This window comes from Boleophthalmus pectinirostris, unplaced genomic scaffold, assembly GCF_026225935.1.
Source record: "Boleophthalmus pectinirostris isolate CB_2022bp ecotype Guang Dong unplaced genomic scaffold, ASM2622593v1 HiC_scaffold_7, whole genome shotgun sequence".
Classification (NCBI taxonomy): Eukaryota; Metazoa; Chordata; class Actinopteri; order Gobiiformes; family Gobiidae; genus Boleophthalmus; species Boleophthalmus pectinirostris.
In genome coordinates this window covers 2,423,450-2,444,946 of record NW_026571473.1, presented here as the reverse complement: position 1 = coordinate 2,444,946, position 21,497 = coordinate 2,423,450, and the positions used below count along the sequence as shown (strand labels likewise).

General features: G+C 37.0%; 1 protein-coding gene and 1 pseudogene across 1 annotated transcript in view; both read right to left on the bottom strand.

Annotated features, from left to right (window-relative positions):
* Positions 1-2,685: 2,685 nt before the first annotated feature.
* Positions 2,686-21,497, bottom strand: part of ptprc (protein tyrosine phosphatase receptor type C) — a 63,280-nt gene continuing 44,468 nt past the window's right edge. The window contains exons 25-32 of the mRNA XM_020927747.2: positions 16,433-16,582; positions 15,857-15,947; positions 14,561-14,694; positions 10,117-10,242; positions 9,384-9,500; positions 7,839-7,999; positions 6,762-6,897; positions 2,686-5,113 (exon numbers count right to left, since the gene is read on the bottom strand). Of these exons, the coding sequence (XP_020783406.2) occupies positions 4,850-5,113; positions 6,762-6,897; positions 7,839-7,999; positions 9,384-9,500; positions 10,117-10,242; positions 14,561-14,694; positions 15,857-15,947; positions 16,433-16,582 (1,179 nt within the window). The 3' untranslated portion in view covers positions 2,686-4,849. The remainder of the gene's footprint in view (positions 5,114-6,761; positions 6,898-7,838; positions 8,000-9,383; positions 9,501-10,116; positions 10,243-14,560; positions 14,695-15,856; positions 15,948-16,432; positions 16,583-21,497) is intronic.
* Positions 16,979-17,096, bottom strand: LOC129412224 (5S ribosomal RNA; annotated as a pseudogene).

Here is a 21,497-nt window from a genome sequence, read left to right as displayed (position 1 = left end):
TTGCACTAAATGAATGTGTAGCATCACACACACACAACACTTGGTTTCTTGCAACTGCTGTTTTTATTTATTTATTTATTTATTTATTTTGTATTACTATTATTATGTTTTTCTTTCTGGTAAACAAATATTTTCTGCTTCAAACCAAACGTTTGTGGTTTTGAACAGATCAGCAGGAGCTGTTTAAAAAATTCCAACCTCATGACAGTGCATCTTTAGTGAATGATTTGATCTGTTATATCAAATATCAGTATTTTCATTCCATCATAAAACACTGACACACACATTGTTTCATTTGCTCAGTAAATTCTATGGGAAATTAGATTATATAGTTGAAAATAGAAGCTTGTTCCTTATGTAAAATATTTGAGTGTCATATTTCTCTTGGGGCCAAAAAGATAATTCAGTGTGTCCTATAACAGCTAATCTGGAGTCAAAATATAATTTATTACATCAATTCAAACTACAAAATGTGTCTCATCTGAACAGAGTTTTTAAGTGCGTCTGATCTGGTTTTGATGATTCTTTCATTTCTGCTTAATTTGGTGAGATTATAATTATTGTAAAATATAAATTATAGTTTTACATCAATCAAGAAGCAGTTCAGCACAATTTACACAAGAAACATATTTTTTGATACTTCAAACATGATTTCAACAAAATAAATGTGTTTTCTTATTATTTTTTTTATAAATGATATATTATTTTCGGTGGACATTAGAGGAGTTTTGGCCCAGTGCACAAAGGCTGCGTCTCATTTCTCTTTCCTCGCTTCCTTCTCCTTGATTCTGCAGGAAGTGAGAGAGAGGATCTAAACTCCTCACTGAGACCAATAAAGTTTGATTCTTTTCTCTGATGTGTGCTCCTGAAGCTTCCCTCAGGTTTACTCCTTCATCCTGTGGTTTTCTTTGGGAAAACACTTAAATGGTAAATGGTCACATTTTTATATAGCACTTTTCCACCTTCAAGGCTCAAAGCACAGTTAATATGACGCTTGAGACATCTGACATCTGAGAAATGCAGGATCGAGGAGAGGAATCCTGGAGAAGGAAGCGAGGAAAGAGAAATGAGACGCGGCCAGTGTGGCTGTAGTTACTCAAGAGTGATGACGTGATTTCCAACCATGAAGTAAAATTAAAAACCTAAAAACTGGCCAAGCTGGACATAATATATTTTTTCTATTTTAGTAAAACCTTAAATATAATGATCTTAAGTGTGTTTTAGTCAAATGAGTAGTCTAACCTCAGGTTAGACTCTACTTAAATCAGTTATTTCACTGAGCCCCAACTCAAACTGTACAACCAGTTCACAGCTCAGGATTCATGTTCACACACTGTACAAAACTAGCCAGGCTGGTGCCACCTAGTGCCTCCGCTCAATTTAATGTCTCTCCAGTGACTAGGTCAGGAATCAGAATACACTAGATGGTTTGCAAAAACACAGGAAGTGTGAGTTCGGGCACCAGCCAATCAGTGAAGAGTCATATATTCTGTGTTGTCAAAAGTTCCCGAGATCGAGGATTTAAAACCGGAACAAAGAGAATGTTTGCTGAATTTTATCAAGGGGAAAGACGTTATTGTCCTTCTTCCTACAGGATTTGGATAAACCTTAATATGTCATTTAGCTCTGTTAGCGACGCATTACATACGTCACGACCAAAATAGCAGCGACTGGTTAAAATAAAAAGTACCCGCCTACCGTTGAGCAAACAAATTCTAACACTGCAAGGTCAGACGGTTTCTACGAAGTGAAACCGGCTGATAAATCAGGCTAATATGAAACTAATTCAACGGAGTGAAACCCTCACGAGAGGCGACTGGATTCATTTTGAATGTATTCATTTGGAGGATAAGCCTCTTGAGATGTCTCGCCATCTCATTTTCGATCAGGATTCATCAGTTCTCGTTATACTGTGTTTACTACACGAAGCACGACATATTATTAAGACAAAACTCGGCCTGATCCCAAAAACAGTCACACAAGTGAAAAATCGGTTCAAAAAGTACCAAAAATTGCTCAGTGTACGCCCGGTATAAAGGTGCATTATGTAACTTTTCTGTTGGAGGGTCTGTCAACAGCTTTACTTCATGGAGATGTTATTTCTTTGTCTGGAATGGTTCACAGTATGACATTAACCTTTCTATTTTCACCAGACCAAGGTACAGACCAAGTTACAGGTCAGATCTGTGGAGAGGCGACCCCGCTCACAGTCAGAATGTCTGTTTTTTGAGGTATTTTTGAGATATAAAACCATTTGTAACTGAATAAATGAAATAAAGTAGAGCTGTTTTATGTCACACTGTGGAACATTCCAGACAGAGCATTGACGTATCCATAGAAACAAGCAGGTGATGGACCCTCAACAAAAAAGTTACACAGTGTACAGTTAAGTTCATCCAAAGTCACAGTATGATCATATTGTCCAGCCCAAACTGTAGCGTCTCAACACGATGAAAGATTATAAATATTTGAAATGTATTTGGAACTTTTCTATAAGTACATTTGACATATATTTTTTTTATTACACTGCTTATTTATTTATCATAATTGACTTAATGATGTGTGTACTGTGTAGCTTCTCCATCCTGGTCTGTTTGTTCTGTGTCTTAAGCAGTTTTTGCCTTTAAAACGTGTCATAGGAGCAGAACAGGAATAAACCAAATAAAAACACATTTCCATCCAGCGTCGTCTTTAAACATTTATTTCTGGTTCAAAAGAAGATGGTACAGCTCTGGACAGGTCAGAAAAATAATATTTACACCAGTGGCTATAGAATCTTTTCAAACTTTAATTATGGCAACGCAATAATTGAGTGAAACTGCATATGAGAAATGGTATAAGATCATACTCCTGCTGTTCATGTTTTATGAAAGGTTCCTCCAAACATCTAAAAAAACAACAACATATCTTCCAACTTTTATCTTCCAACTCATGTGACAATGAAATATTTCCAATTCTGAGCTAAAAAAATAATAAATAAAAGGAATAAATCTACTCAAAAATAGCTAAAAGTATGTTTAAATACAAAATTTTAAATGTAAAAGTAAATTCAGAGGTGGCCTGAAATACCAACATTAAAGATGCACTGCGTAATTTTTCTGGTGAAGGACTGGCCACCTGTTGATTTCCATGGAGATGATATTGCTTTGCCTAGAATGTTTCACAGCATGGCATTAACCTGGCATCTCCATGGAGACCTTCTCAGGTGACAGATCAGCTCTAGGTGAGGCGAGCACGTCTGCATGTGTCCAGGGTATTTGTTTAGCAATAATGAAATAAATACAAGACGGATATGTTTAATGCCACACTATGGAACATTGGTAAATGGTCATATTTTTATGCAGCGCTTTTCCACTTTCAAGCACTCAAAGTCTTTTACATCAGACAGGGTTCCCACTCTTTTTCACTGACACATTTCATTTTTTCTATGACTTTTTCAAGTGAATTTTCCATGACTTTACAGCACCTACATGTGTAGAATTGATCAGACTTTTAGATCTAAATATGAAACATTTACTCTTTCCACTCACTTTATGGTTTGGGATTATAGTTTTTGAACATTCAAAATCCTGTCAGTGCATTTAATGTCGCCTCTTTTAAACAAAAGGTGCAGACGTTCAGAAATAATCAGAAGAGTCTAATGAAAACTTAGAGATACTAAAATTCCATGACTTTTCCAAAACTTCATTGAATTTATAAAATTCCATAACTTTACAGGCCTTGAAAATGACATTTTCAATTTCCATGACTTTTTCAGGATTTCTATGACCGTGGGAACCCTTATCAAAGAAACACTCACACACACACACACACACACACACACACACACACACACACACACACACACACACTAGCGGTGAGGTGTGAGGTGGGTAAAGTGTCTTGCCCAAAGACACAACAACATTATTCATCTGTGGGAGGAGAGGGATTCAAACTGCCAACGTTTGGATCATTGGACAAACACTCGACCAACTGAGATACTGTCATCCATTCTAGGCAAAGCCCTAACGTCTCCATGGAAACCAGAAAGAAAAGTTACAGAATGCCCTTTAAGTTGAATATAGATGTTATTTTACATTTTATCTAGATCTGAGCAGCTTTGACATTTAGACATTAATACCTAAATTATTTGACAAATCTAATGTACAAAACTACTGAAATTAGATTCAAAAATACAGAATTCTTGTCATATTGTTAAATTGCGCATTTTAAAAAAGCGATGAGACCCAAACCACAAAGTTTGACAACAGCAACCACAACACTTGTATAAATTATGACCTATATCTTTTAAGGACACTTTGAAAAACTCTTTAACAAAATAATCCATACTGTCTTTACAATAATAAAATATCAAAAAAGCAAGCAAAAGTATCACTTCATCATAATTACATCTTCACTAGCCTTAATAAAGCACCAACAAAGACTCATCACAATCAATCAGGCTTAACTACTTAAAGGTGCACTGTGTAACTTTTCTGGTGGGGTCTATTATCTATCGTCATGGAAACCAAACCAGACCAAGTTGCAGGTCAGATCTGTGGAAAGGCGACCCCGCTCACAGTCAGAATGTCTGTTTTTCTAGGTATTTTTGAGCTTTACCCACCTGGAATTGAATAAACGTAAAGTAGAGCTGTTTAATGTCACACTGTGGAACATTCCAGGTAGAACAACAGGCAGGTGACAGACCCTCCACCAGAAAGTTACACAATACAGCTTTAATTAAGGGGTTAGGTTATTAAGTAGTTACTGAGTTTTGCAAATTAAGTCTTTGTTCATACTTGTTTAAGACTGTAAAAAGAGTAGTTAATCTAAGTGTTACAGCATCGTTTTTGGTTCCTTCTTTGGGCCTTCACACTTCTGCTGTGACTAAGGGGGAGGTGCTAGTGTCCTCTCCGGGCTTCTCCTCTGTGGGCTCCTGTTTGTCGGTGAGTGGCTCCTTCTCCTGGTCGGTGGCGGTAGCGGCGCTCTCCTGCTCGCTGGCTTTGGGCTCCGCGGTTTTAGTTTCGTCGATGATCTCCACCGAGTTGGCTGCAGAGGCCGGTGGTGCCTTCAGGTCCCCGTTCTGCACAGGAAAAGTGGCCTCCAGCATGTCGTACAGGAACTGATACTGCTCCTGTTAACAGAAAAATAAAGATGGTAAATTAACTGAAGCAAATCTTGAGATGTCCAGGGCTAAAACACTATCACCAAGTTCATAAAACAACTGAATTTACGAAGATCACAAAGCCCTGAAGATGCTGCCTGGTTGGTGGAGAAACATTATCTGCAAAAGCTTCCTAATTAGTTGTTTTGTTTTGATGAACTTGTGATAATAAAGATGGTAAAACTACTGTCAAGGTTATTTTGACATTGACATTGACTCTTTCTGTTGAAAAAAATCGAGAATCATTTCCTGTAATTTATTGACAAATCAAGTGTCATTTCCTATGTTGCATCATGATAAAGTGTGGTGTGGTATTAAACCTTTCTATCATCATGGAGACCAAACCAGACCAAGTTACAGGTCAGATCTGTGGAGAGGCGACCCCGCTCACAGTCAGAATGTCTGTTTTCTGAGGTTTTTTCAAGCTACAAAACCACATGTAATTGAATAAATGTAACATAGAGCTGTTTAATGTCACACTGTGGAACTTTCCAGGCAGAGCAATGACATTTCCAGATCTGGGAATCGGCATCATCAGCCTTTTAATAATCACCACTAATCACATCCACACCACGTACAGCAGGGGTCTCCAACCTGTAGCTACCAGTAGTTCTCCACCTCCTTCCAAGTGGCTCGCCAAAGGATTTCTGTATTCTGTGTATCATATGTGTTGTGGATAATAAGTCAAATTTTTGTACACAGATAAATGAACAATGGTTTATATTTTTATAAGCATCTAACAGTTCCTCGTGTCAGCTTTGACGTGGCTCTTATTTACTCAGTTTCTTTGCGACTGCTGAAGTTAGCAGCTCTCTGGCATTTTGGTTTTGTAAAGGAGCTCACAGAACAAAGGTTGGAGTCTCCTGACATACAGTATACGTGGGAGGGGTGTGGGAAGTGTCTTGCTCAAGGACACAGTGACAGGCAACATGCTCTGGTCCTAGTGGGATTCAAACCACTAACCTTCAAGAAAAATAGATCTAACAGTGGAATACGGATTTTTCTTAAAAACAGGAACTATTGTTGTTTGAATTAAGTGCAAAGAGTTTTTTGTTTTTGTTTTTTTCATATCTTAAGTGAAGCAAAGATGTATTTTCATATTTTAGGTACAAAAATTCTTGTTCCAAGTGAAATTTAAAAAAATTAAAAAAAAAACTTTCTTAATTCAAGTCATCTTATAGTTTTTGCAGTGAAGGATTTCAAAAACTACAGTATTTCCACATTGCCACATTATTACCACATAAGAGCATATTTAAATATTTACACTCTAGTCTAATCAATATTTATTCATTTATTTTTATAAGGGAAGAAAACCTTTATAAAATGGCTTAAAGTTCAACAAAAATGTACATAATAGATGACATATAAAGATGCACTGTGTAACTTTTCTGGTGAGGGCTCTGCCAGCTGCTTGGACTAAACAAGCAGGTGAACCCATCAGAGGAAGAAATGCCAGATGTATAAGTTTAAAGCAATACAGTGGAACATTCCAGAGCAGTAACATCTCTGAGAACGAGCAGGTGGCAAACCCTTCACAAAAAAAGTTCCACGGTGCACCTTTATCCACAGTTTGCCATAGTAACCCCTCTCCCTCCACAGCCCCAGAGCCTGTCCTCACCAGAGTGGAGATCATGTTCCCTCTCTCTTTACGCAGAGTTTTCACCACTTGGAAAACGTCCACCAGCTTCTCTGTGTTTGCGCTGTCCAGCAGGTTCCACAGCGCCACCAGCAGGCCAGAGCGGCTAGAGCCATCACTGAAAAACAAAACAGCACAAAATAAGTCCCTTTTATTCAGTTATATACTCTTTAAATAAAAACCTAGTACCTATCTAAGAGTAGTTTCAAAAAAATACTAGTAATAGTCATTTATACAGTATCATATACAAGAGAATGATCCTGCCTGATGTTCTGATTGTGGTGCTTCTGTATTCAGATCAAACCATTCTGTTTGACATGATTATCACAAACAGCACTGTTCTGAGGGAATGGAAGACCACAACACCTGCCTGTTTCCATGAATGGTTAAACGACAGGATATCTTGTTTGTGTTTTGAAGAAAAAGGGGGTGGGGGTAGATAAGCATTGCTTCTCCCCACTCCTTTTTCGGAACAATTGATTTTTTTTCTTTTTATTTCTATTTGTGGATATTATAGTTGTGATGAGCAATGTAAAATAATAGTCTTTATGTATCTGTTGATTATTTCATATGTAATTTATCATTTACTGTATGATTATGCAATTTATTATTTATGGAAACATCCAAAATAAACTTTTTATCATTATCATTATCAAAATTCGGTACAATCTCTTGGACCAGCGAGATATATTTATTTACATATGTGCACTGGCACATAGTGTTTGTTTGTTTGTGGAAACCAAATAAATATTATACTGAAAAAATAATTCACAGTAATTAGTTTAATCTACCAATTACTAATTACTAATACTTTTATTTCTGATTATGTGAAAATAAAAAGTTAAAGCTATACTTTGGAACATTTTCACATGGAGATAAATGTGTTTCATGCCAAACTATGGAATATTTTCTTTAAAAGATCAACATTTTCATTGAACCAAGCGAGTCAGATAAGAGTCAGGTTTATGGAGATGTTTTTCTGTGTTTTTCTGCACAATAAACACCACCAAAATGAAAAAAAGTAAGTACGTTTTAAGAATGGTCAGAATCATGTCTTACTTGCAGTGAACCAGAGCTGGAGAGACTCGGAGTGTTTTGCTGTCTCCACATTTGCTCCTGACCTCCTTCAGCATGTCCATCAGGTCCTGGGGCTTCTCCGGTAACTCTCCCTCTCCCCACTTCAGGAACTGGAAATGTCTGACCGCTCGGCCTTCTTTCCTCTGTGGACCAGGGAGGCACAGTTAAAGGCACAGTTAAAGGCACACTATGTCACTTTTCTGGTTATGGTCTGCCAGCTGCTTGTCTCTATGGAGATGTTTGTGATGTTGTTGTTATATCTCCAGTGTGAGAGTTACAAGGCAGATCTGGTGGGAGAACTTTGCTCACATGCATTGAGAATATCTGCTCTGAGGAATACATGCAAGAATGCCATACTGTGGAACATTCCAGGCAAAGAAATAACATCTCCGTGGAGACAAGCAGGTGGTGGACCCCCCTATACATTTAAATAATTCATATTATGAGGAAAAGTGAAAACTGAAAGGTAAATGTGTTGGTATTGTTGTTGATTTTCAGTTGTGTACAGTGCCATCATGTGGTCACTTCAGGTACTTCAGCTGAGAGGGATTGTGATTTTTTTGAACAGAAACTTTCTATTTATGATGGTTGGTTCATCATAAGGCATCATAACATCTAAACTAACTCAAAATGTATAGTAAAATTTGCCTTTAAGCTGTAAAATGCAAATGTGCTGATCTGCTTTATGTTTAATATTTCTGTAATTACTCGGTCTATCCACATGAAACAACTTCTACTTATTTCTAAAACACTACTTATTTGTCTAAAACACAGATACAATCATTATATTAAAGATTTTTGTAAAAACACTCACATTCTTTTTTTCCATTTGGCATTTTTTAGGTTTAAAATTGTACTTTAAGGTTGGAAATCATGACATCACCCTAGGCAATTTCACAAATGTACTGTTACCTAGAAAAACTCCTTTAATGCACACAGAAGTTACTATCTGACACATAGCATAAGAAAACACCTTGATTTTGTTTAAATTGTGTTTAAAGTATCAGAAAAAACATGTTTCTTGTGTTTTCTGTGCTGCCAAACTTTTGGACAGAATTTTCCCAGTGGACTCTCCACTTCCTGTAATTTTCAACATATTTTTCAACTTAAGCTTGGAATTTAATATTTTATTACTTATTTTTTTCTACTGTATTTTGCATTGTACATATAGATTATAATACTAATTTGACAGGCAGGTCCCTCTTGCTGTTTTTTATTTATTTATTTATTTTTATTTTGCTTATTTAGAATGTATTATTACCATTTATATGTTTTTCTCTTTATTATTATATTATATTGTGATGTGTGAGCTACTGTGTCCAAATCATTTCCCTTGTGGATCAATAAAGTTTGTCTAAGTCTAAGTCAAACTTTTCTTCACAAATTGCTTCTTAATTGGTGTAAAACTATTTTCACAACAGTTATAACCCATCAAATGAAGTCAAAATCAGGTAAATGTTTCAGAGTTAGAACATGTGTTGGATCAGACAGAGGGTCCAACAGTAAGAGGGCGTTTGTTTCGCTCACCTTCACGTGGCGGATGTTGATGGTGCGGCTCACGAAAACTGGAGTAATTTCTGTAGACGTCACCTCCACCTCCACATCTACGTACGTGGTTTTCTCTTTGGGCCAGTATACGCACTCCTGAGAAGAAAAGAAACATTTAAAGAGACTATTTTCTATTCACAAAGCACAATCAGCTCACACGAGTCTCTCATTTGCGTTGCCAGTTTCACCGCTGAAATCCAGAGTGTTTAAACCTAAAATGTCTCTCTCTGATCGGAACGGTCTCTCCCTAAACCCCAGCACATGCACCAGTCATGAGTCAGTGGTAGTGCAGCCTCTGCAGCTCAGGGAGGGAATTCTGGAGGTTCTGAGCTTCACATGTGTCTCTATCTGCAGGTGAAGGCTCTGGCAACTCATTTTTAATTATGATTGTAGAAACTTTTTTAAACCAGTAAGTGCACAATCTACGAACTCTACATTGACAACAAGACAACAAAAAGTCATACACTTTGATACACACAAAAAAAAGATTATTGCGGACAAGATCTCTGAAGAGTTCGAAATGAAATGTGGCTTAAACAACACAAAAACATAATGAATTAAGTAAACATGGACTTCGGGAACACCTCAGGAGCTGTTGTACCCTGCTGCCACTCTCTCCAGTGGCTCAGGGTGTGAAATGAATTAAATATGAACATAAACATGTAAATATCTGCCGCTGTATAATTCTCATCTTGCGTTTGGTTTGTGTTACCTTGTCTTCCTCGGACAGCATGATGACGGAGGACACTTTCTTCTGATGAACCATGAGCCAAAAGTCGGCAGTCGTGTCTGACACAGGAGTCTGAGCGGTGATGAAGCAGCGGGAGCCCCAGTAACCCTGTGAGGAGAAAGTGCAATGCTTTAGTCGAAAACAGCAGCTTTATAATAATTAACCCTCCTGGCCAGTCAGAAACACACACAGATAGTGATTGACAGGCCTGACGTGGCGTGATGGTGGCTTATGGAAACTGGGAAAGATAAAGCAGAGAAGTGAGAAACAGCTTGGAAGCACTAAAAACTAAAACTGTATCTGAAGTAATGATACGAGAATATTGAGAGGAGACTGGAGCGTTCCTGGTGTTGAATAACCTAGTCAGACTTTCGTGTTTTCCATATAAAGAATTTCAGTGTGGTGTTGATGAGCAGAGGTGAAACTTCCTCCATTTTAGGAAACATATTTTGCAAGTGCATTTCTAATGTAATGGTTTTGGTGAACCACACTGACTGACTTCTCTTTTTTGACATACTTCTGAGAAAATGTACTACCTATATGTTCTATTTACCTTATTCAGTTCTTTAAGGAAAGTTTTGCCACTAAAATCTGACAGAAAGCAGCTTGATTTGTGTAAAATGGTTACTGTTCATGTGACCAACAAGTCAATACCTGCAAATATTCAAAGAGTGTTTGAGATTAGAACAAGCCACTAAAATTTAAAAGGAACCTACATGTTTAAAAAGAACAGATTCAGAACCAAGATTATGGAGCAAAGCGTCGCTGTGAAAGAAGTTCACTTATGGAATAGACTTGACAAAGAAATCAAAGAATCAAGTACAATGATGACATTTAAAAACACATAAAATCAAATACAATGTGTATGTATGAAAAAGAAAACTAAGTTCTTGTGCATAAAAGTGAGGATTTCTGTTTGCAGTTGATCAGTAATTGTGCCTGAACTGATTTGGAATGTTTACTGACCATTGGTGTTGATGTTTTGTCTTGAAAAAGCAAAGGGGGGCAGAGAACATGAGATTTTTTTCTTCTTTCTGCTTCTTTTGTGTCTGATGTTGTGACACTGTCAGTGTCTTTTTATACTTTATGAATGAAATAAATAAATAAAAATAAAAATATATATTTTAAATAGCTTTAAAATACTGTAGCTTTGTGCAGAGGCGGTGCTATCATTAGGCCAAAGCAGGCAGCTGCCAAGGGCCCCCAAACCTCAGTGTCACTAATGGCTGAGGCCTCAGAGCTTGGGATGTAACAGTAACCGAAATATCATGATATCGTATCGTCAAAGTTCTCACAATAATATCGTGGATCATCACAATATATCAAATTACAAGAGTCTTTGTTTAAATGAAGAGTTATGGTGCAGTAACAGCTAAAAAACGACAGAGAACTACATAGACCATGATCCTTTGCTCCATTTCAGTGCAGGCTACATGAAGAAATAACAGTTCTAACACTTTTAAGTCTTAATTCTTTGGATTTTAAGGCATTTTAAGAGGAAAAAGTCACATATTAACAGTTTTAGCTGTTTAGCCTCCACAAAATATCATACTGTGAAATGTAGATTGTGAAAATATCATACTGAGACATTTGAATATTGTTACATCCTTAATCGTGAGCTTCTCCACCATATCGCAATAAATATCGTACCGTGAAGTTCATACCGTGACAATATCGTATCGTGAGACTTGGATATCGTTACACCCCGACTCAGAGCAATTTGATTTTCTCTCAATATGACATTAAATGAGAATGGTTTACTTTTAACAAGAATCATCACAAAAATAATAATAATCATATGTAAAGAATATCAACAAAAATTTAATTGTACTATTTAAAAAAATAAAACTAGTTCAAAACTCAGTTCTGGTTATCTTGAAGGCTACCGAACTAATAACACAATCAATCAATCAATCCACCATAACTCAAATAAATAGAATTATGGTGGATTGAATGGGGAAAACAGACAATAAATATATAAAAAAATAAAAACAAAACATAAAAACGGTGCATTATAACAAAGGCCCCAAACTTAAGTTCACCTAGGGCCCCCAAATCGCAAACTCCACCACTGGCTTTGTGTTCCATATAGTACAGAAGTGAGCAAACGTTTTGATTCGTGAGCCGCAAGGGGTTCTAAAATTTGACCGAAGGGCCAGACCAGGAGCAAATGGATGGAGTTTTTTTGGTAATCCACCTCATAAGAGAAAAAAAAATAATGAGATATGTAGAAAACACATCCCATCTTATTGAAATATCCCATAATTGAAAATCATTACAAAACATTACAAAGCAACACTATAAATTTGTATTATTATTATTCTTGAAGTTCGTCGGACTAAAAAGATTAAAGGGTGGTCCCCGGGCCTTAGTTTGCCCACCTTTGGTATAGAACTTTTTTGATTGGCAGCCCCATACAAAATAATACAAGCCAACTTCAAGAGTAAAGGGACACTGTCTACTTTGTCTTGTTTTAAGGAAAATGAAGATGTCACTTTCTTTCACTTCATAAAGAAGATTAAATGTTTAACTCTGGACAGATACATGCAATATGATACTTAGTTTGTGCTGTAGAACTTTGTTGTTCTGTTACTGATTAGTTTGTTTCCTTCTGCTGTATTTTTGAAGATGAACTGATGTCAAGATGAAGCTCTGACAAAGGAATAAAGGGCAGGCATGATAAGCTTAAGCTTCAGCCTGCACCTTTTCGGTCTGAATATGTTAAATATGACTGTTTATGAATTAATGTCAAAATATACCTGTGACCAAAATAAATAAAAAAATAAAAATAATAATGTCACGTAGCGCATGTGTCTGATTGGTTCTCTGCATCTATTAATGTGCATTGATATCACGCTGAGAGGGTTCTACATGTATCTCTATGGTGGAATGTTCAGCAGTTTCCAACACAGAGACACAGAGTGCACATTAGTAAACACTGTCAACGTATATTTGTTTATCTGAAAACTGAATACAAAAATGAATTTAAAGAGCATATTTTCAGGAGCCTGTGATCAGTGCGAGCGTTCGTGGTCCTGTTTACGACTTTGATTTTCAACTAAATAGCAAATGCAAGTAGTTTGTGACCATCATTTTAAGTGTGAGGTGAACAGATTTACCCGGGACAGTCCCAGTTTTGAGCTCTGTCTCCACATTTATTTGTCTCGGTTTTATGCATGAAATGTCCCAGTTGTCCCTGTTTTGACCAATTTGAAACCCAGTAAATGTAAATCAGAGAATCTTGTCATTTGTGTAACTAAAATACAGAAAACTGTGCTTGAAAAAATGCAATAAAATTCTCTCAGATTATACAGTGAATCAAGCATGCACAACTTTACACGCTCTTTTCACAGTTTCATTTATATCAACCATCCCAACCCAGATATGTCCCAGTTTAGAATTTTGAAGATCTGGTCACCATAAGTGTGAGAGATTTGTTTACCGACAGAACTTACAGCTAAATCAGTTCATTAGGGTCAGACTGTGGTCAAATACAGCAGAGAAGTCTATATAATTGGTCCAGTGCCAGAGGGACAGACTGAGCTCACCACAAACCAGGTCACCACAATGATATTTTAAACCAGGCGTAAAACAGGGCAAAAACATGACATATAATAATAAGAAGAAGAATCAAAGATGCTGTACAAAAAAATTGTGATGAGTAAATGAGTTGGAGCTCTGGAGCACGTCTCGTTCTTTCTGAAACAAATCACTCTGAAGCACTGCCTCGGAGCTCGTCTCTCAGCAGCTGCTCACGTGACCAAAGTGTGGAAGTGTCGGCCCCTCCCCCGACTGCTTCGCTCTGCGTGTCGATCGCTTCAGTGTATCGAAGCGTTTCATTGGCTCAGCGAATGTTCTGCTCTGTGATTGGTTCAGAGTGCTTCAGAGTGTTCAGTGCACTTCCGTGGTTTGACAAAAGCTAAACTGCTACAGTATAAAAGATGCACCAATATTTGTTAAACATGTTGGGTAGTGAGGAGTATTGTGTGACGTTGGTGGTGATTTTGGCGACTTTTGGCATTTGTTTCATTTTCGATGGCGTCTACAAGTGGAAAAAAGCGATCCATGGTTTGGGATCACTTTGATCTAATTCCACCTAACAAGATAACACCTATTTTCTTATTTACAGCTGCTATATATGTTTCTCTTTACATATTATTTTAAATCATCATTATTATTGTTGTTGTTGTTAGGTACGGTGTCGCTCTGCACACAAGTATTGTCTTACACTAACAATACTTCATCGATGCTGAGACACCTGCGTGCCAATGGTTAAATTTGTCCACTAGAGGTCAGTGTTTCTCCAAAGCCTCAGACACGTCCAACCATATGAGACTGAGGTATCAATGATTCACGAGGCTCCATTCGCTCATCACTACAAAAATACAATTTAAAAAAATTTAAAAAAAGGTAATGAGACACTCACGTCGACATGGGTGGCATTGATGTACTTGGATGACTCCTCTTCCTCATCAGAAGACTCGTCCTCCTCGTCTTCATCGTGCTGACTGTCCCGACTGAGCTCCTCCTCCAGACGCAGCAGCACACGGTTATAGTCGTCTATGAGAAACAGACAACAGGGCACACGTGTGAAGGTGGTCTTCCGTTTGGATCATTCTGTCAAAAACTAATAATAGGACTCAAGTGAAGGTAGTTTGGGAGGAAGTGCCAGACAAGGCTAATACATACAGTTTTAGAGCTTAAGATGGTCATGGCAAAATATCACATTTTTTAGTTTTCCACCTTCAAGGCACATAACACAAAACTCTTTACATCAAGGAACCTCTCACCCACTCACACACACACACACACACACACTCACACACACACACACACACTAGAGTACACAGACACTGATGTTTATGTCGAGAGTGGGATTCAAACCGCCAACCTTCGGATCAGTGGACAAACACTCTAAAACAGTATTTCCCAAACCATTTTTCTGGGGATCTATATTTTAAAAGTCACAAACCTTCAATAATAAAACATAACATTCATTAAACATTATTCATAAATCACAAAATAAAGGTGGATTTGCATTATTGAACATTAATGAAAGATATTTTATTGTTGACTGAGTGATCGTGTCTCTGAACTATTAGATTTACTCAAGTTTTAAACAATGACAGTCAGTGAAGCAGAAATAAAAGGATCCAGAAGTCGCCTGTTTGGACATTAAATGTAGCACTTTTTTTTTCTTTTCAACATTCAATTAAACCAGCAACACTGGAACAAAATAGGCAATAAAATAATTACAAAATTATTAGAAATTATACAGAACATGTCTTAACATTTCAACATGTGTCAGAACCATATGTCACAGATCTACATGCAGATCGTGACAAGGCGACCCAAAGAAATTTCTTGTGACCCACCAGAGGATCACAACTCTTTGGGAAACAATGCTCTAAAATATTTAGACAGTGATTTTAAATGTGATAAGCTACTGTATAAGCATAATTCATTTTTATAGTTTTTAGCTTTATGTAGTTTAACACTTTTTATATATAATTCATACATATATTTTAATCTCTATCATTTTTATATATGATTTACTCTCTTCTTAATTTGTCTGTGCAGCACTTTGGATACGTTTATAAAATGTGCCACATAAATAAAGTGGATTGGATTTAAAGTGGATTTACTTTTTGCGTTCCTGTGTACATGGAGTTGAAAGAGCATTATTTACTGCTCCTGGTGTGTTTTTTGTCCTTTCACTCACATGGGACTACAGCAGACACCCGGTTCTTCTTCTTGTTCTCCTCGGTGATCCCTGCGTTGTACGTTCTCCAGTTCTTATACACGGGCATTCTCTGAAACAGCAGACCTCAGTTTAGAGCTAAATAGACTTCAATTCACTATAACTACAAGGATAAAAGCTGGTCAAGTCAAGGTATGCTTTATTTATAATAATAATTTATTCACTTAAGTTTCTACATTTGACACATTCTTCTGCAGAGAGCTTGGTTTGGTCTGGACTCTCTGGAGGAAAGTCGCCCAGACTCAGACATATTGTTGCTGGTGTGAGTGTGAGCCCCTCTGCTACTTTACAACGGTTATTCTTGTAAATAAATTCAATTAGTTTTTCCCCATAGTATATTGTGAAACCACAACTGCAGCTGTAAAGATCAATCAGATGTTTTAGGGAAAATAATGCAGAGAACTAAATATTATTATGGTGTAAATATAACATTTGAAAATTACTCTGGAAACTGAATCCTGATTTTGCAAATATATTCTCCAAATATTATAAGAATATTTGTTTTCCGTGGTTGTGAGTGGCAGTGAGTGTCGGTACCTCAAACTCGTCCGCCAGGAGGGTGCCCTCCTCCCCGGGGCCCTGCTCCTTCAGGGTGCTCAGGGTGCTGTGGAGCTCGCTCAGGCTGACCTCTGTCTCTCCAAACTGGTTATGCTCGAGCAGGGCCTGGTGGATCAGGATGTACTGGGCCTGCACACGGAGCAGACAGAGCAGACTCAGATACAGAGAAGTTATACACTACAACCTCCTGTATTTAAGAGACATTGTGAAGACTTTTCAGCATTCAACAATATATAATAGTTTGTTTTGAATTGTTAATTGCTATGGCAACAGTGCACATTTTTCATCACTGAAATAGTAAGTAAGTCTTTATTTATGCGCTTTTCACAGACACATGTCACAAAGACGCTTTTACAGAGCAATTATAGATTTATTATTCTTTTTCTCCATACCCGGTGATGGTAAGCTACTATTGTAGCCACAGCTGCCCTGGGGCATACCAATGGAAGCGCGGCTGCCAAGCCAATTGACACCATTGGTCCCTCTGACCACCACCATCACTCACGCACACATCACTTTCATACTAGGCAATGGCACCTGATTTTCCCACTGGTCTCCCATCCAAGTACTACCCAGGCCCGACCTTGCTGAGCTTCTGAGATCTGACGGGATCAGGCTTTGACAAGCCGGTCTGGCCACACAAACAACATAGGATGTGTTCAAGACTATGTTTACACTGAAATGAATCTGCGTATCATCCTTTCTGTGTCTGCAAGCCTTCCCTATTCACACAGCTTTGAGCAGATTTGTTTACATTTTGCAGAAACAAAACTTAAAACTGCATGGCTCATTTGCATAAACTAAGTGCTCAAAAAAAAAAAAAAGTTCACTATTGTGTGCTGATGTGGTTCAGCTTCTATCGGACTAAAGGACACGACTCAGTGGAATATGAGTGTTCTTTCTGTGACAGAGGGGATATTCTGCTTATGGTGAGTCTGTTCTGTGCTTCTACCTCATTGGTTCATGTGAAACTTTTCAGAGCTTATACGTCTGCAGGTCGTACACACAGACCGTTTATATGAATGGACATATATTCTAGCCTCTTAGTGTTTTGGCACTGAATTACTTTGCGGCATACAGACCTACATCAGCATATCAGCGTTTTCAGGCATCCACACAACGCCACACACGCAGCACCAGAACGTTCCGTCTCTGGAGCCGTTTTCAGTTGGATTAGTGTGAACGAACACTGCACCCACAATGAAAATGACTCGAACTAGTGTGGACGGGGCGCAAATGGCAACACAACTTCTACAATCCCTATACTGAACATTGTAACATCATGTTTGGTCAAAAATGAGTTCATGTCATTTTGTTTGTATTTGAGAGCTCCTTTACCATGTGAATAAATATCATAAAAAATATTGAGCTCAGATTTGACCTTTGACCCCTATTTGTCAGTTCCTGTACTGTATCATAAGCCAAAAATATGGAGTCGTGCAAAGACAAAAAGCAGAAACTGACACTGTTACTGCCTTTTGCCTTTGTACAACATCTTATTTTATACTTTACAATTTTGCGCTCAATATTTTTCGCACACAAATATTTCTTGTTTATAGCAAATAATTGTCAGATTTTGAGAGCCCTGCCTATTATACGTTTGTCTGGACAAAACCAAAACTTTGAAGACATTTTCTCAGTTTCACACTCTGGTGAGTTGAGGTCTTTGTAGAAGAGTTTAGTTTAGACAAAGCTGGAGACAGGTCATAATGTTAGAGTGTAAAATGTTATAATGTAACTGTCAGACTGCAGATTTATTGACCTGATTTATGGTTCATATGTAATATCTGTAATATGCTCTGTGTACTAACTAATAAACAAAATAATTAAGTTTAAGTACAGACGATCTGGTTGTTTTTATTTGGAGATTAGTTCTGTTTGTGGTGTTACTTTAATTTTTATACTCTCAAAATTAGTATTGCCATTTGGAAAAAAAAGAAAAAAATAGATCTACTTTTCTGAACATAGACGTCTCCTTTGTCAAAGTGTTCACCTCATTTGTAAAGTCTGGCTGAGCTTTAAATATTTATTGATTTATCTCTGCAAAAATACAAGAAGACAGGAAGCAGTGACATCAACAGCACCACTGTGAAAGAAAAAAAAAGGTCAAAAAAAAAAAAAAAAAAAAAAGAAGAAGGAAAAAAAAGAGGTGTCATTACAAGGTGAAAAGACGAGGGATGGGACAAGATCTCACGAGACAGAACTGCCGCGAGATTGAGCGCATATTCTGAAAATGATCTTGTGAGATTTTCTTATGTTTGGATTGAAGAAAAATGGAGTTAAATACTGGCAAATTACATTTATTGAGAAGATCTGTGGTCCCTGAAAACACAGTACAACAACAGCAGAAATATTCAATAAAGTGCATGAAAAACTGTAAAGCTAAAATTGGGAATCTCGTGTCTTGATTTGTATCGTGGAAATTATATCTCGTTTCACCCGAAGAAAAAACTGTAACCTGTAAGATTAAAATAGAACATTTACAACAACTCACCTTTAAGTAAAATATAATACTCCCTACAACTGTGCAACAACTCACAATATGTAACAGATAATACTCCCTACAACTGCACAACAACTCATCCTTGTGAAAAAGATAATACTCCCTACAACTGTACAAAAACTCACTTTTATGTAACAGATAATACTCCCTACAACTGTACAAAAACTCACTTTTATGTAACAGATAATACTCCCTACAACTGTACAAAAACTCACTTTTATGTAACAGATAATACTCCCTACAACTGTACAACAACTCACTTTTATGTAACAGATAATACTCCCTACAACTGTACAACAACTCATCCTTATGTAAAGTACAATACTCCCTACAACTGTACAACTCAAACTTATGTAACAAATAATACTCCCTACAACTGTACAACAACTCAAACTTATGTAATAGATAATACTCCCTACAACTGTACAACAACTCACCCTTATGTAACAGATAATACTCCCTACAACTGTACAACAACTCACCCTTATGTAACAGATAATACTCCCTACAACTGTACAACAACTCACCCTTATGTAACAGATAATACTCCCTACAACTGTACAACAACTCAAACTTATGTAATAGATAATACTCCCTACAACTGTACAACAACTCAAACTTATGTAACAGATAATAGAAAAAGACTGCAACTCGTTAGATTAATATAGAACATTCGTGGCACCATTTCGCACACATAATAATGAACATTTTCTGTCTTTTGTCTGCTGTTCTAGTTTAGAAAAGCTCTTCAGCCTCTTTAGTTACACAACGCACCTTTAATTACTACTACATACTAAATATTTTATTGCAACTACAAACCCTACAGTGACCACAGTTGTCATTTCTTTACATAGGATTAAAGCTATTCCTGTAATTCCACACAACTATTTCAAACGTTCTAGATAATTCATGTTCAGCTTTTATATATAGATGGGTCGAGACTAAAAGTGCTCTGATGTGCCTGACAGACCGCAGAGCAACGCTGCAACCACACGGAGGGCCAGTTTCACTCTAAACGCCATCTGAGAACTTCAAATACAGATGTGAGTAAGTCCAGTAAACTCAAGAGTTCCTGTTTGTGTCACCAGATCTTACCGACTTTCACATTTCACACATTAGGCAGTGTGAAGAGAGTTTGCGTTGGAGGTGTACACAGTGTTAAATTTTGCTTTTTCAAACATAAAGAGTTGGTATTTTTTAAAACTTAAAGGTGCATTGTGTCACTTTTTTGGTGGAGGGCTGGTCAAATGCTTTTCTCCATAGAGTTGTTATCACTTTGTCTGGAATGTTTCATAGTATGGCATTAAACTCTCTACTTTCTATCTTCATGGAGACCAAACCAAACCGAGTTGCAGGCAGTGTTGGGGAGTAACAGATTACATGTATCGGAGTTACGTAATCAGAGTACAAATTATGAGTAACTGTATTCAGTTACAGTTACTGTTTCAGTGAGTGGTAATTGGATTACAGTTACTTAGTTGAAATAAGTGAATTACATGGTGGTATTTTCACATTTTGGGCTAAACTAGGACTAAAACCAGAAATAAAACCAGAACTAAGACCAGGACTAAACCAGGACTAAACAAGGACTAAACCAGGACTGAAACCAGGACTAAAACCAGGACTAAAACAGGACTAAACCAGGACTAAACCAGGTCTAAACTAGGCCTAAACTAATAAAATATGACACTAACAGTAGGATGGAAATATTGTTTCATATAAAATCTATAAAATCTCTTTTTCTAATCAATATATATTTTTTAATCTGGTCAAGTAAAGACTGAGCAAACATGAATTTTCAGGATGTGGTTGTTACATTCATGTAGTTTTAAAAAACATGACAATATCAAGTAATCCAAAGTATTTAGATTACATTACTCACTTTAAGTAATTTAATAGATTATGTTACAAACTACATTTTGGGGGATGTAATCTGTAATCTGTAGGGGAATACATTTTAAAAGTCACCTTCCCAACACTGGTTACAGGTCAGATCTGTGGAGTGGCGACCCCGCTCACAGTCAGAATGCCTTTTTTTCTACCTATTTTTGAGCTATAAAATGACGAATGAATAAATGCAAGGTAGAGCTGTTTAATGCGATATTGTGGAACATCTCCATAGAAACAAGCAAACAGCTGACCCTACACCAGAAAAGTTACACAGTGCAACTTTAAAGGTACTAGAAGCCAATTTCACTGCATAAGCCTCTCTTGAGATCAAAACAAGTCTAATATAAACATTTTATTTTAAGCATTTCATTTCTTCATAATCAGGAAGTGCACGGAGAGCATGCTAGCTGATGTAGACTTCATAGTGATGGCAAAACTTTGAACTGGTCTCTTATAAACTTATTACGGTAAATAATTTGGATGCTCTGAATGCACATAAAGTGAAGAAGAACTTTGGACCACTGCAAACTGTTTAAAATGAACTAGTTTTTAAGACAGTAAAAAACAGGTACAGACATTTGCTTTTTTGGACTATTTACAAAAAACTATTACGTAAGTCGACCTACTGTCAGAATAATTCTATTATCCCAT